At 40.7% G+C, this 13,782-nt stretch overlaps 1 protein-coding gene across 1 annotated transcript in view; it reads left to right on the forward strand.

Moving 5' to 3' along the window:
• Positions 1 to 13,782, forward strand: part of BRIP1 (BRCA1 interacting protein C-terminal helicase 1) — a 47,412-nt gene that overhangs the window by 2,062 nt on the left and 31,568 nt on the right. The window contains exons 4-14 of the mRNA XM_039720963.1: positions 219 to 413; positions 676 to 803; positions 1,310 to 1,444; positions 6,450 to 6,740; positions 7,199 to 7,420; positions 7,712 to 7,911; positions 10,705 to 10,837; positions 11,378 to 11,529; positions 11,613 to 11,784; positions 11,900 to 12,037; positions 12,377 to 12,538. Coding sequence (XP_039576897.1) covers positions 219 to 413; positions 676 to 803; positions 1,310 to 1,444; positions 6,450 to 6,740; positions 7,199 to 7,420; positions 7,712 to 7,911; positions 10,705 to 10,837; positions 11,378 to 11,529; positions 11,613 to 11,784; positions 11,900 to 12,037; positions 12,377 to 12,538 — 1,928 coding nt within the window. The remainder of the gene's footprint in view (positions 1 to 218; positions 414 to 675; positions 804 to 1,309; positions 1,445 to 6,449; positions 6,741 to 7,198; positions 7,421 to 7,711; positions 7,912 to 10,704; positions 10,838 to 11,377; positions 11,530 to 11,612; positions 11,785 to 11,899; positions 12,038 to 12,376; positions 12,539 to 13,782) is intronic.

Here is a 13,782-nt window from a genome sequence, read left to right on the forward strand (position 1 = left end):
TGGTGGATCTTTGAAGAAAACCCTGGTGGTGGTGTGGATTGAATGGGAGGAGGGAGGTGTTTCCTTTGTGTGCCCTGCACTTCTTCACAGGGTGACCACAGCTTGTTCAGCTCGACTGGCACTGAGCTTTCATCTTCACTGGTGTGCACCCCTGGCTCTTGTGCCGAGTCTGGAGTGGCTTTAATGACAGACAATGACTTTGTGACTTTGTCCCCCAGAGAAACCAGGGCCAGCCTCGTCGTGTGACAAGGAGGACAGGAAGGCAGAGCCACCCCCAGCGTGTCACTGCAAGTGTCACTGCCAGCCCAGGAGCAGCCAGGCTGCACCGAGTGGGACTCCCAGTGCTGCTTGTTGTGCCAATCATCCTGACACAGGAGCTCCCAGAAAACCTGGGAGCCCACTGGCAAACACAGGTAACTTCATCTGTAGGCAGCTCAGATTCTGCTGCTTTCAAACCAGGGATTTTTTTTTGCCATCATAATAGCAGCCATGGTCCTGCCCTGCATGAAATCAGTCCAGTGCTTAATGTGTCTAGAAATGTCTAACACTCTCCTACACCATATACATTTATAGTAATTCTAGCAGTTACTATTCTGTAGTAATTCCATTTTAAAATGTTGCCCTTATTTAATGCCTCCCTAGTAATGGACATCCATTTTATCTTGTTAATTACAGAATGTAAGGAAAATGAAACACTAGCTTCAAAGCTGTCTGCCAAAAAGAAGTTATCTCTTCGTGACAGTGAGAATGATGATTTTCAAGCAGACAGGAAGAGGATTCGTCCCCTAGAAACAGAGCAGCAGGTGAGCAGTGCCATAACCTGGGTGTAGCTCAGCCAAATCTCAAATGCCAGTTAATGTTACAGAGGAGGGTGTGGGAAATAAGTGAATCACATCCCAGTCACAGTTTAGAGTGACAGGGTTTTGTTCATTTTTATTGTTACTCCTTACAAAGGAGTAACGAGTACTCCTTTGCACTAAATTGTGCACTAAATTGTTCATTATGCCCTGTCTTAAAATCTTTCACATTTAGACAAGTAATATCCCCAAAATATATTTATTGATGGTGTTAGGATTTCTGTCAGTTTTGTAACAGTAGGAAAGGAAAGCAGAAAAGCTCAGCAATAACTACAGATGCTTTTATAATTAAAACTTTATAGCTTTCCTCCATGATTTTTGTATAGCTTAGACTTGGTTAAAGTCTTGATGCCCAGTTACTAAACCAGACTCATCTGAAGCCAAGCCAGGACTGCCAGTGTGAGCACATCCCTCTGCCCAGTGCATTTTTACACTGTTTCTTTCCCCAGCAGCTTAGAAAACGTCACTGCTGTGCAAAGGGAGTGCAGTTGGTTGATGCTTTGGAAGTTTATCATCAGAGGAAAAATGGCGAGCTGACTGTTCACTCTGAAAAAAGCATCAAAACCACTACTTTTTCTCCCCAAACAGTGAGTAATTCAGTAATATCTTTTACACCAGGAGTGTTAGTTCAAGAACAATTTAAGCACAATGTTTTATGTGAAGGGGTTATGCATGAAATGCAGCTTAATGAAGTTTGAAAACATTGCAGCTAATGCACAGGTTCCTCGGTGGTTTGGTTTTTATTTCCACTTTCTGTAGCAGAAGTATCACATCAGGAGTTAAGATACAGATTGCACCTGTTTCTGCAGCTTTGTTAGGCATTTTCTGCATTTCTTACTGTTTGAAAATAGATTTTACATAAATATTTGTTAGGCAAAAGCAGTAGGAGAGGGAATGTGAGGCAGTAGGGCTGAGTGTGAGAGGCCAATTGTGATGTAGTAACCCCAAAGGAAACCAAAAGCTATAGGATTACTGTAAGATACTGGGAGCTAAATATTTTCTTAACAGAAATGAATCTGTAGACCATTTGATGGGAGGTAGTTTTTATTAGTTTTGGAGACCTCTGTAGATTTTTGAGTAAGATTTGAAATGCTCTGTGCCACTGAGTTTCAATTGGTAGTTTGAAACCCAAAGGCCACCAGAGTGTGCTATTCATTTTCAAATAAAAAGAACTCTCCTTCTTCCTGATCGTAAAATTTCCTCTGGTACTTTGGTGTGGGTACATGAAAAATTTGATTTAAAACTTGTAGAGCTTTCTTGTCTAGAAGAAAATTGAAAACCAAACAGTCTACTGTTTGCTACATCTTCAGAAAGAAGTAACCTAAGAAGAAAGAAGGGGGGTAATTTCTGTTTAAGTTTCTTTTTGAGGATGAAAAATAAGGTATTATTTTGCTGTGACGAGCTTTTCCTTTAGCAGACTGAGAACTTGTCTGGTATCAAGAAAATTGCAGAAAGCAAAGCCTTATTTCTCATTAGTAGTTTACAACAGAAGAGCATCACAGCACAGGCTGTTAATGTAAAAATGCTTCTCCAGTGTGGCTTAGGAAATGAAGTCAACAGAGCTTCTGTTGCACACTTACCCTGCTGGACTGTGTGTTAGGGTGATACAAGAATGTGATAACAGCATTGTCTTGTGCACTGAGGCAAGCCTGCCTTTGAAGAACTGTGTTTTACAGTGCTCAGTCCTCTGCTTAAACCAGATTTAATTTCTTATCACTCAAGAGGGAGAATGGGTTGGTTGTAAGAGCAGGAGAGGTGCTGCCCAGACTGCTGCATCACAGCACCTGCAGCTGTGTGCCTGAGCATCCAAACCTGTTCTCTGTGCTCTCACTCCAGCCTGGGAATGCAGCTCTGGCCCTCTGTATTAACTCCTGCAAGGGAGGGCAGTTCCAGTGGGAGCTTAAAGGGGAAATTATAACCTCAGGGTACTCTCTTGATTACTTCTGTCACAGCATATGGCCTGAGAAACTGGGGCAGCTGGGTTAAGGAATCCCCATTTCTAGCAGGGAAAGAAAGTAAACAGTAAATGGAGAGTAGTGTAACAAACACTTGGGGTATCAAAAAACAACTGTGAAAAGAATCTGTCTTAATGTGCTAGCCCATTGCAGTTTAACATATTGCTTACAACCTGCACAATGGGGTTTGGGTGACTTCTGTTACACATTCCAGGGGACTGGCAGCCTGTTACAATCAGGGTCTGCACTCCAGAATGGGCTAATTTACCACGATGGGATGAAGAAAGTTGTGGATTTGTGTTACATGCTCTCACCTGACACCGTATCTGATCCTTTTGCTGCTGATTGACGTTTTGAATGAGCTCTTTGAAGCAAGTTCCAGCTTAATTAAAACGTTTGCTTGGTTAGCAGTGATCTGTGAAAGCCTGTGATAAATATTGAACCGGGTTCACCTGCTGGTGACTGGGGGAGGATAAACAGCTGCTTTGTGTGCTTTAAACAAGGGGCTGCAGCAGCAGCAGAATACTGGGCTTTCTGAGAGCTTCCAAAGGAGCAGTTGAAAAGCTCTGCTAATGTCACTGCTGATATCTCCCTAGATTGTGCTTGTGTGATATTTCACACAAGAGACATTCACTGCTGCAGCATTCGGGTGGCTTTGTAACTGGGAAATGTAGATGGAGATATGAAGAACTCCTCTTACCTCTTTGTGTTTCAAAGATCACAGCCCCAGTGTTTGTTTGCCTCTATTTTACACACAGTACAGGCTGGTGGACTTGATTATTCCTTTTTTAATCGGACTTCCACGTTTTTGCCATATAAATATTGATGTGATAGGCTGGTTTATCTAGCCCTGACAGAAGTACAAACAAGCTGCATTAGCCTAAGGTCCATATAGGCTGATATCTGATCTCTAATGGCATCTGTTCTGGGTGTTTCTGATTAAATGCTGCACAAAGTACAGGAGGATCTTTTTTGCCCTCTTCCAAATGAAAATCCCTCTTTCAGATTCCAACAGCTGAAAACAGGTTTAGTTCTGAAGCCAGAGGGTATTATGAAATACAGTTCTGTTGTCTCAGTATGAATTATTTCTACTCAGCCCTCCCCTAATGCCTTCATGGATAAATTGAAACATTTTCTAGTTTTGTTACATCTTACCCAGTATCTATGTGGTGTGAGTGTAACAATTTGTGTTTTGAGAGAGCACTGCCAAGGAAACCCCTTGTTCATGGAGAGTTTTCTTTCTTTCTGCTGTAGGAATGGGAGAGGAACACCACATGAGGTGTTGCTATATGATATCCACAGCTGGTTTTTAGAGAAATACAGAGTTAAAATAGTTTACCTTTAATAAAGTTTAAAGATGTATTTTAAGGATTCAAGTGCATATTGAGTCACTGGAGTCCCCACAGTTGGTTCTTAGAGAAATACAGAGTTAAAATAGTTTGCCTTTAATAAAGTTTAAAGATGTATTTTAAGGATTCAAGTGCATATTGAGTCACTGGAGTAATGTGGAAAGAAAATGAAGAACTCAACTTTTAAACTGTGTTTTAACCAATTTTCTAAAGTTTTTCTTCATTATGAAGGACCTCCTAAAAAGGTTTTATTTATTAAAGTATTTGGGGCTAATGGTGGCTGTGGCTTTCAGAAATGCTGTGACTACTGCAGGCAGTTTTATTTCTTAACTGCTTACTATAAAATCAGCCTGAGTTTACAACTTTCTCAGTATTGTGGGTTGGAGTGTTTTTTGAACATAAAACTTTTTTCAAAGTTAAAGGTAACATTTTAGTACTGGAATAATGGCTAAAGTGCTTCTTAATGCCAGTATTATACCAATTCCAAACCTCTTAAACCAAACTTTTAAGCCCACCTGTAAAATACTGTAATTTATAAGCCTCACACATAAGAACACTTTATTTCCTTTTTATGAAAAGAATAATATCTGGTATTTTAAGCCCATCATAGGGGAACCTTGTATTCATGATTTTATATATTAATTTGAGCTGCATTTTCCTGTTGTTCTAAGAACTCTGGCAAAACAGCTGCCTGATGGGTCCTAATATTTTCTGTTATTTTTATTTAGCTTAGCACAGCAATGAAATATTAGTGGTAAAGTCTCATCTTGGTGTCCTGTGTATTGTTTTTCCCTCTCAAAACACAATCTGACTTGGATTAAAATTAAAAGATAGACCCTACACAGTCACTGCTTCAATACAATTAATTTTTAGCTTGGTAATGTGGTTTTCATTATTTCCAGGAGCAAAGCAGAGTCTAAGTGATAGAAATATCAAGGTAGCCTTGGAGCTTTCAGTGTGAGCCCAGAGCTGGGCACTGCACGTATGTAACATATACCATATGTCAGCTGTTTCCTGCCTGCCTGGTGACAAGAGCCCCATTCATAACTCTTCTTTTTATCCTTTCAGTGAATAAGTAATTATTCAATAGAGAAGGCAGGATATTTGGAACTGGCTATTTCATGTGGCAGCACAGGGTAATGAAATCTGCTGTTCCTGGCAACCTGAGAGGGGAATGTAACAATTCCAGCATGGGTGTAACTTTAGCTGCTTTGAGGCCTGTTTGTTTGGCACATCAGTGAACCTTTTATCCCAGTGAGTGGCAGCTCCAGAGGGTTACATTTACATGCTTTCTATCATGTATTGTAATATTTAATGGCAGACAAGGCTGAGTGGGGCTGAGGGAACACGAACTTGCTTTTCCTTGGAGTGGAAGCTGAAGACAGCTTGATCCCCAGAGTTGTGGTGTAACACACAGCATGACTTAGCATTTGTTTATCATGGGTAATCTTACTGATGCAATTAAAGGGAGGGAGGAGTGCTGCAGTGGGCAGCTACATGCTGTTACCTGCCCTCCACCTGGAGCCCAGGTACAAACTGTCTGACCCTGGAAGAACTCTTTATTTTTCATGAGAGGTGTGTTTGGACATGGTTACACTTGAGTTCCGTGTTTCCTCTGTGTCTCTTCAAATTCATTATGACAATTTCATGTCAGTTGTTCCAGTGTTTAATGTTCTGACAGCCGTGCTTCTCAGGAAGAACAAAAATGGCTTTTAACAAGTACTTTACAGGATTAGGTTCTGTTTAGAATTATTCCCTGTGTTTCTTTTATTCTCCTGGTTACTCTATGGCCTTTGGCAGAATGGCACAGCAAACATGTTTCTAATGGAGACTGTGTGGTGTAGTCTGTTTTATCTGCACACAGTTCCTGAACTATCTACAGTTCTTCTGCTTGCTTTTAGGAAAAAAAAATTATTTTAATCTGAGCGTCTGTATCCAGTTTTCTTCATTGAAGGTTTTGGACTCTTGCTCTGTAACAGGAGTGTCCTGAGCTGCAGCTTCAATGTGAGAAGCTTTATTTGCATTATTCACGTGTGGAAATATTCCACTGGATTCATAATTCTTTCTGATGGGGTTATGATAAAATTGTGATCAGTGGGAGGTTTTCTTTTAGAAATTTCCAGGCACAAGGATGTGTGCTTTAACATTTTGGAACTTGTTGCAGCCTGATGGGCAGCCCTGGTGACTGAGCCCACTCTCCCAGAGGGCACTTTCCTGACCATAAGCAGGTTTAGCACATTCCTCTCACAGTGGGATGTTGTGCATCATTTTTCTGTCTTGGTTTGCAGCCTCCTGGCCCTTGCACTGAGTGTTGCTGTGCTTCTGGGAAAGACCCTGATAAAGATCCCAGTCGCACAAAGAAGAAAGAAAACGGAGATCGGCTGTGTGTTCCCAAAATTTTTTTTGGGACACGAACACACAAGCAAATAACCCAGATCAGCAGGGAGCTGAAGAGGACAGCGTATTCCTGTGTCCCCATGACAATCCTTTCCAGCAGGGATTACACCTGCATTCATCCAGTGGTGTCCAACAGTAGCAACAGGAATGAGAAGTGTGTAGAATTGCTGGAAGGAAAACATGTGAGTAATTTTATTTGAGAAAATGAGCATTCAGTAAATAAAGTCAGATTTAGCAGCTGGAATGAGTAACATTTTTTACTTCTTTATATTATATTGGTTAAATACCATCTGGTAGCATTAAAATTAAAGATTAATTGTTAGAAAATGTTGATACACAGTAGCTATACTGTAAAAACTTATGATGACAGAAATAAGATTTATGACTGCCAGGTTAACGTTGTAATAAAAGTTAAATTATCTCTGGGTTAATAAATGAAGAAGAAAAAAGTGTCCTTTACTGATGTACATTTTAGAAACATGGATTTACTTGACATGAGGTGTTATTGTCTGCCATAAAGAGCAGCTATTAAAAATGTTTCTCAGGAACAGCCAAATGCATGGAACATTGAAAGATTTTAGCCTGCTTGGTTCTCATGATTTCTTGTCCCCTCTAAGTCTCTGCACTTCTTTGCTTTCAGGGCAGGTCCTGCTCTTATTACCATGGTGCTCACAAGCTCAGTGAGCAGCATGCCCTGCAGTCTGCACCTGGCCTGGAGCAGGCTTGGGACATTGAGGACCTGGTGAGCCTGGGCAGGAAGCTCCGTGCCTGCCCCTATTTTACAGCCAGGGAGCTCATGGTGGGGGCAGACATCGTCTTCTGTCCCTACAATTATCTCCTGGACCCACAGATCCGGGACAGTGTGAGTATACTGGTGAGAAGTGGCAAGAACTGAAGTTAAAAAGAAATTACCCACTGAATGTTATGTTTTATGGTCAGCTGAGATCCCATTCATGTCCAAAATACTATCTATAAAATAACTCTGGGGTTTTTTTTCCCCTTGGATAATTTCTAGGTTATAAAAATTGATTCAAAACCTGGAAAGCTTCATTTGCACTGTGCTGCAGAACATCCATTTTTTAACAGCCTCCTGTTACTTGCTGTTTCTCATGTCTTTCACTCTGTTTCACTAGACAATAATTTTCTTTTTTAGATGGACATTAACCTGAAGGACCAAGTAGTCATTTTGGATGAAGCCCACAACATTGAGGACTGTGCTCGGGAGTCCGTGAGCTACGGGGTTACCGAGAGCCAGCTCCGAGCTGCCCGAGAGGAGCTCGATTTCATGGTCAGCAACAGCATCAGGCAGAAGCACCACGAGCCCCTCCGAGCTGTGTGCTGCTCCTTGATCAAGTAAGGCAACTTTTTATTGCTTTATATCCATTAATGTATTTTAAAATAACCTTTAGATTGCCTTTGGTGGTGTAAGTTACTCTGTCACATCAGATAAAATGCAACAAAAGTTTACTTACAACTATGCAGTTTGATTTATGCTCATTTGAGGAATCCACAGGGTTTGATGTATTAAAAGAGCTGCTGGTCTCACATGGAAACGTTGAAGTTCTCTTTTGAAAAGTCTTGTGCTCTTGAATGATGTGCTGCTCTTTGTGGGGCTTTTTTGGACTCCTGGTTTATAAAGCCAGTATGAAAATCTTCATAAGACGAATTTTTGTATTTCACATGCTTGCTTATTTGACAAATAATAATAGCATTATTTTGTCAAATAATTAATTAGTTCATGTTTAGAGAATGCTTTCAGAGCCTTGGACAGAAAGCACTTGGAATGGTTTGGAATCTCTTCTTGGAATCAGGTTGGAATCAACTGAATTCTTCATAGTTAAAAGTGAATTTATCAGTCATGCCCTTTGTTTTCCCTGGGAAACAACTTCCTGGGAGGGGAAGAGCTGAGCATAATTTGAAAATCATGAGGGGGGATGTAACAAAAGCAAATGGACAGAAGCCCAGGAAGAAACAAGAGGTCCAGGGCAAAGTCTTTTGGGTGAAGTAGAAGTATCAAAGTCAGCAGAAGAAAGTGGATAATGCTGCAAGTGGCTTTGCAGTTAACTGAGTTCTGCTTCAGTGTGTGCAGTATCTTCATTTTGCTGCAACAGACTGTGCAGCACAGCACAGGAGGAGTTCACTGCCATCCTCACTCTCTGCTCAGAGTTAATGCTTGTGTCACACAGACAAGGGACTTTTTCTGCTTGGCAGAAGCCAATTCTCCTACCTTGGATATTTCAAATGTTAAACTTTAGTAAAAGATAAGAACAGCATGACTGAAGATTTGATTGCCTCAAGCTTTTTAACCTTATCAGGAAAACTAAGGTTGATTGTCTTGGCAAATCTGCCAGCAGCATGAAAAGCAGTTGCTGGAAAGCAGAAGACTTGGTGTAGATAGCCAGTGAGAGGTAAAATGCACCTGCACAGTGACATGGCATTGCCAAATGCATGGGGAGCTAGAAAAAAATCTTATTTCACTTCTAAAGCCCCTGGGCCCTCATTCCAGAAAGCACTTAAGGATGGGCTTAGTGCCACGGGTGCTGCAGTGACCTTTGTCAGGAATTTGCAGCTGGGCCAGGGGAGGTGTGCTGGCAGGCTCTGCTGGGATGCACATTTAGCAGGGCTGATCACTTTGGTCAATGGAATATGCTGTGTCAACAGTGGAATTTTCTGGTAGTGAGGGAAGCAGCAAATACTCTTCCTGGAATTGAAGGCATGTGTGCAACATCCATTCATTCTTTTCCTGGAAATACTGCATACAGCAATTTTCACTTCAAAACCAGAGATAACCTTTCTGGGAATCGAGCTAATTTTATTTATGCTTCCTGCTTAGCTCTAAAAATAATTTAACAGGCTTTGCAAGTAAAAGCTTTAATGTTAGATGGAATTTATTTGAGAATTTACAGTGCTTTTGGTGATATTTGGCCATTGTGTAAAGTTTGTATTTGCATTTATTATTTCAAAAGTATGTGATGGTGTTTGAAGTTCATAACAGGGAAACATTTTAAATTTCCTGAAGTGTTTTACACATTGTAAATCTGTTTAATTCCTGTCACAGGGGCCTTGTCCTAATTTCAGTTCCAGGTCTTTTTGATGTTACATTTGAGGAATTGGGGCCTTAGTCTTAGTGATCACTATTCCTTAATGAGATAAGCAAATTTCAGTCAAAGAAGTGATTGTTGTGGCAGTATTGGTGGGGTTTTGTTTGCATTTAACCTGCAGAAGGGAAGTTATATTTTAATTGTTCTATGGATCAGATTATTTATGGTGACAGGGCAGGAAATCTAGAAGTGAAACAGTCCCAGAGCCTTGCTCTTGAGCTGCTAATGATGAACTGCTTTTGCAGGTGAACATTTGGAGCTGTTGCAGCACTGACAGCTGTCTTTTTGATGCCTCCTGCCTTTTGATGGAGCAGACAGCTGCAGCCTTTCCTGGGACAGAGGGAGCTGCCTGCTTTTCTAGCCAGAGACAAGGGCTTGTGCTGCTGCAGGGCTGAGGGAGGACATGCTCACTCAGAAAACTCCAGCTCTGCCTCAAAGGAGATCATCTCCATCTTCAGCTCATGCTTTTAGCAGTCAGTCACATTTTGCATTGTATTACAATGATAATTCTGCTTCAGGTTGCAGCAGTTGCCAGTACCTGTGGGTAGGTTTAAATGGGCACTCTTTATTGCCCCACTTTCCCTTCCATGTGTAAATGTGAAAAGTGTTCATTTCATGCCTCAGGATTTGTTCCTAATTGGAAAGTCAGCAGCTGACAGGGATGATAAACCAACCTGCAGCAATTGGAGTAGTGATGAGTGGCTTTAGAGATGCAGCAGAAATCTTGCTTGAATGAGCCTGACATATCATAAGAGGAAATTACATTTTAATTTCTTTTCTTTATTATCTATTGTATAAAGTATAAACATGTGGGAAGAAATTTTCTTCTCATTTCAATGAGCTGCATCCAAAGCAGTTCCATGGGAGTTCAACAGTGAAAAACAGGCATAAAGGATAAGCAGAATCTCTCTCCTTACATGTAGTAAAACATTTATCATCATCTTAGAAGTCTGGTGCAATTTTTGAGGTTTGCTTTGTACGTGCAAAGTGTCTCTAAATCTCTAAAATCAATGCTGAACTGATTTCTGCTTTTTCTGTCTTTCAGCTGGCTGCAGGAGAGCTCTGGGCAGCTGGTGGAGAGAGCTTATGAAACTGCCTGTAAGGTGTGGAGTGGCAAAGAAATGCTCAACTTCTTGTACAAAATGGGAATAACTGGGATTAATTTTCCCGTTTTACAGGTAATGCTGTGTGCTGTGTAAATGAGCACCACCATGCATAGCATTGGTGGTGTTAAACATCTTAAAATGCACATAAGTTAAATGGAAACAGGTCTTTTCATTCACTGCAGTACTGAAAAGTTGTCTAAAAGTTATTCCTGATGAAAACCAGGAGTAATCCACTCGAGCTACTGGAATTTGTGGAGAATCAGTGTTTGGAAGGATGCAATTGCTCACATACAATTATTTCAATTGAACCATTAAGCCAGTGATATTTTTGCCTGTTCCATCCAGCTGCATTTTTATTGAGTGTGGAAATGTTTTTGCCCTATTTTCAAGTTTACCCCTCCTTTCTGTGTAAGCCAGTTTATGTTAAAAGCATTGTTAAAAATTCAAAGTATTGTTCCCTTTCCCTTGGCCCTTCTTTGCCCCTTTCCCTCTGACTTTATAGGTATTTCAAATGAACTTTTAAAGCACTGAGCTGACAGTCTTGTATTTCTATTAACTTTGCTTTTGAGAAGATACTTAGAATGTTGTTAATATGGAATTTGCCTCTTGCAGAAACATCTTGTTGCTGTGCTGGAAAAAGAAGAAAAAGTATCTATGCATGGGAGAGAGGAAATTATTGAGGTGCCAATTGTGAGCCCTGCAACACAGATCATGCTCAAAGGCCTGTTCATGGTCCTTTCCTGTCTCTTCAAAGAGAACTGCAGGTCAGCTCTAACATTTATCAGCTGAATGCTCACAATTTCATTGCTTAATTGCAGTTTTTACAGATATTTCTCTCTCTGTGTAGGTTTGCAGATGATTACAGGGTTGCTCTACAACAAACTTACACCTGGATGACTGAAGACCAACGTGATGATGCAGATACAAGTTCCTTCTTCACAAGGCCCAAGCACAAAAAGAGTTCAAGGCAGAAAACCCTTGTCCACATGCTGAATTTTTGGTGCTTGAACCCTGCTGTGGTGAGCTGAGTGTGAAGAAAAAAGATAAAATAATCTGAGTGCTAACAAATACACATCAGATCTGAAAGGGATTGTATTGATTTTCTAAATTCCTGCTTTTCTTTCTCCCACCTAGGCTTTTTCAGACTTAAATGAAGTTAGAACAATTGTCCTGACATCAGGCACACTCTCTCCCATGGATTCCTTTTCCTCAGAGCTTGGAGTGAAGTTTTCCATCCAGCTGGAGGCGAGTCACGTTATCCGGAATTCCCAGGTAAACTGGCCATGGCTGTTCCCTCTCCTGAGCCCTAGTGCTGCCCACGGTACAAAACCCAAACAAAGGGATGGCAAACCCTTTCTGCCAGTTAAAAGAAAGGTCCAGACTGTTGCTTGGCTTAATGCAATGGAAAAGGACATTTTCAAATGAATAAAGAGGCCATTTTTAGACACATTTCCCTAGAAAAGTTAATTTCAATTATCAATTACTTCGCTTCAAGTGCTGAAATGAATTTAAGGAATATCTCAGCATTTTTTTCACACTTCACATTTCATTATTGAACGTGGGTGGTTTCTCAGGCAGTTTGGAGCTAACCTGGTGCTGTGGAACCCCCAGGTGTGGGTTGGCACGGTGGGAGCGGGCCCCAGCGGGCGGCAGCTCTGCGCCACCTTCCAGCACGCCGAGACCTTCGACTTCCAGGACGAGGTGGGAGCCCTGCTGCTGGCAGTCTGTCAGACAGTTGGCCAAGGAATTCTGTGCTTTTTGCCATCCTATAAGGTAAGGAAATCTGAATTGCTGTTCTTCCCCTCAAACCACACACCTTTGAAAGTGCACTGTGTGATCTTCTGCTTTATAATCAACATACAGAAATGTTTAGCAGATAAATTGCAATAACACAGTGGGATTGTATTATTTCTTGGCATTCAGGTTTGTTTTCATGAGCAAACATGTTTGGTTTTTCTCAACAGATGCACTTATTAACACAGATAATCATTTCAATTAGCATTACCATAAAACCAGCCGGATCTGTAATTTTTCCTTATGTTGTTTCCCTGAAGGTTTAGAAATTGTTTATTAAGAAAAAAATTATAAATCACATCATGAAGTGGTACTTTCTGTATAACTCAGCAGCAAGAATGCCTTTGCCTGGTCTTTCTGTGCTATCAGAATGCAGAATTCATCCAGTTAATTTCTCCTTCCCTTGTTTCTTGTTCCATTTCACTGCAGTGGAGATTGGAGTGTATTTTTCTTTAGTCAGGGGAATTGCTCACTGACATTGGCTGAAAGGAATCAAATTTCTCCATTTCAGGCTATGTAATATCTAATTTCACTGACAACAGTTATCTAATTATGGTTAATCTGGATCTCCCAGTAGTTCTGCTTTCTTCTCTATTTGTTGTTACTGTTGTTTATGGTCAGGAGCAGGAATATAAACCTGCAAGATAATTCTGTAGCTCATTTTTCTTGTGGTGCTTGCAAGGGTGTGACTTTTTAAATTTTAAATGATTATTCATGATTTTTAAAAATCATCTTAACAGACAAAACACAAAGACCTCTCAAAAAAATCCTACCAAATGCTTAAAAACCCCAACATGATGGAAATAGAATTTCAGACCTTTCCATCATCCCTAAGGTTCCTAAGCAGAGAATATTTTACAAAATGAAATAAAAACGATTTATTCTTTTTTTTTTTACAATTCTTTCATCTTTTATTAAGTGGCTGGCTGTAAAGGCAGGGTTGTTCTTGCCTGGGTGTCTTTAGGAATTGGAACCACAGTGCAGTTCCTGACAGTAACCATTAGGTGACCACATCAGACCAGGTAATGTGAGCCCCTGAAAAAAGCAGATTACTGACCATAAATTTATTTAACCTCACAAAACCCTGCACTTCCATGCAAAGGAAATGATCTGACAAGAAATCTCCAATTCATTTCAGAATTTACCTGGAGCATCTTTCAGTTTCCAGCATTATCTTTCCAAGTGTGTCGTGCTGGAGAGTTGATCTTCCATATCCAGACCTG

Source organism: Passer montanus, unplaced genomic scaffold (assembly GCF_014805655.1).
Source record: "Passer montanus isolate IOZ18808 unplaced genomic scaffold, ASM1480565v1 scaffold44, whole genome shotgun sequence".
NCBI lineage: Eukaryota > Metazoa > Chordata > Aves > Passeriformes > Passeridae > Passer > Passer montanus.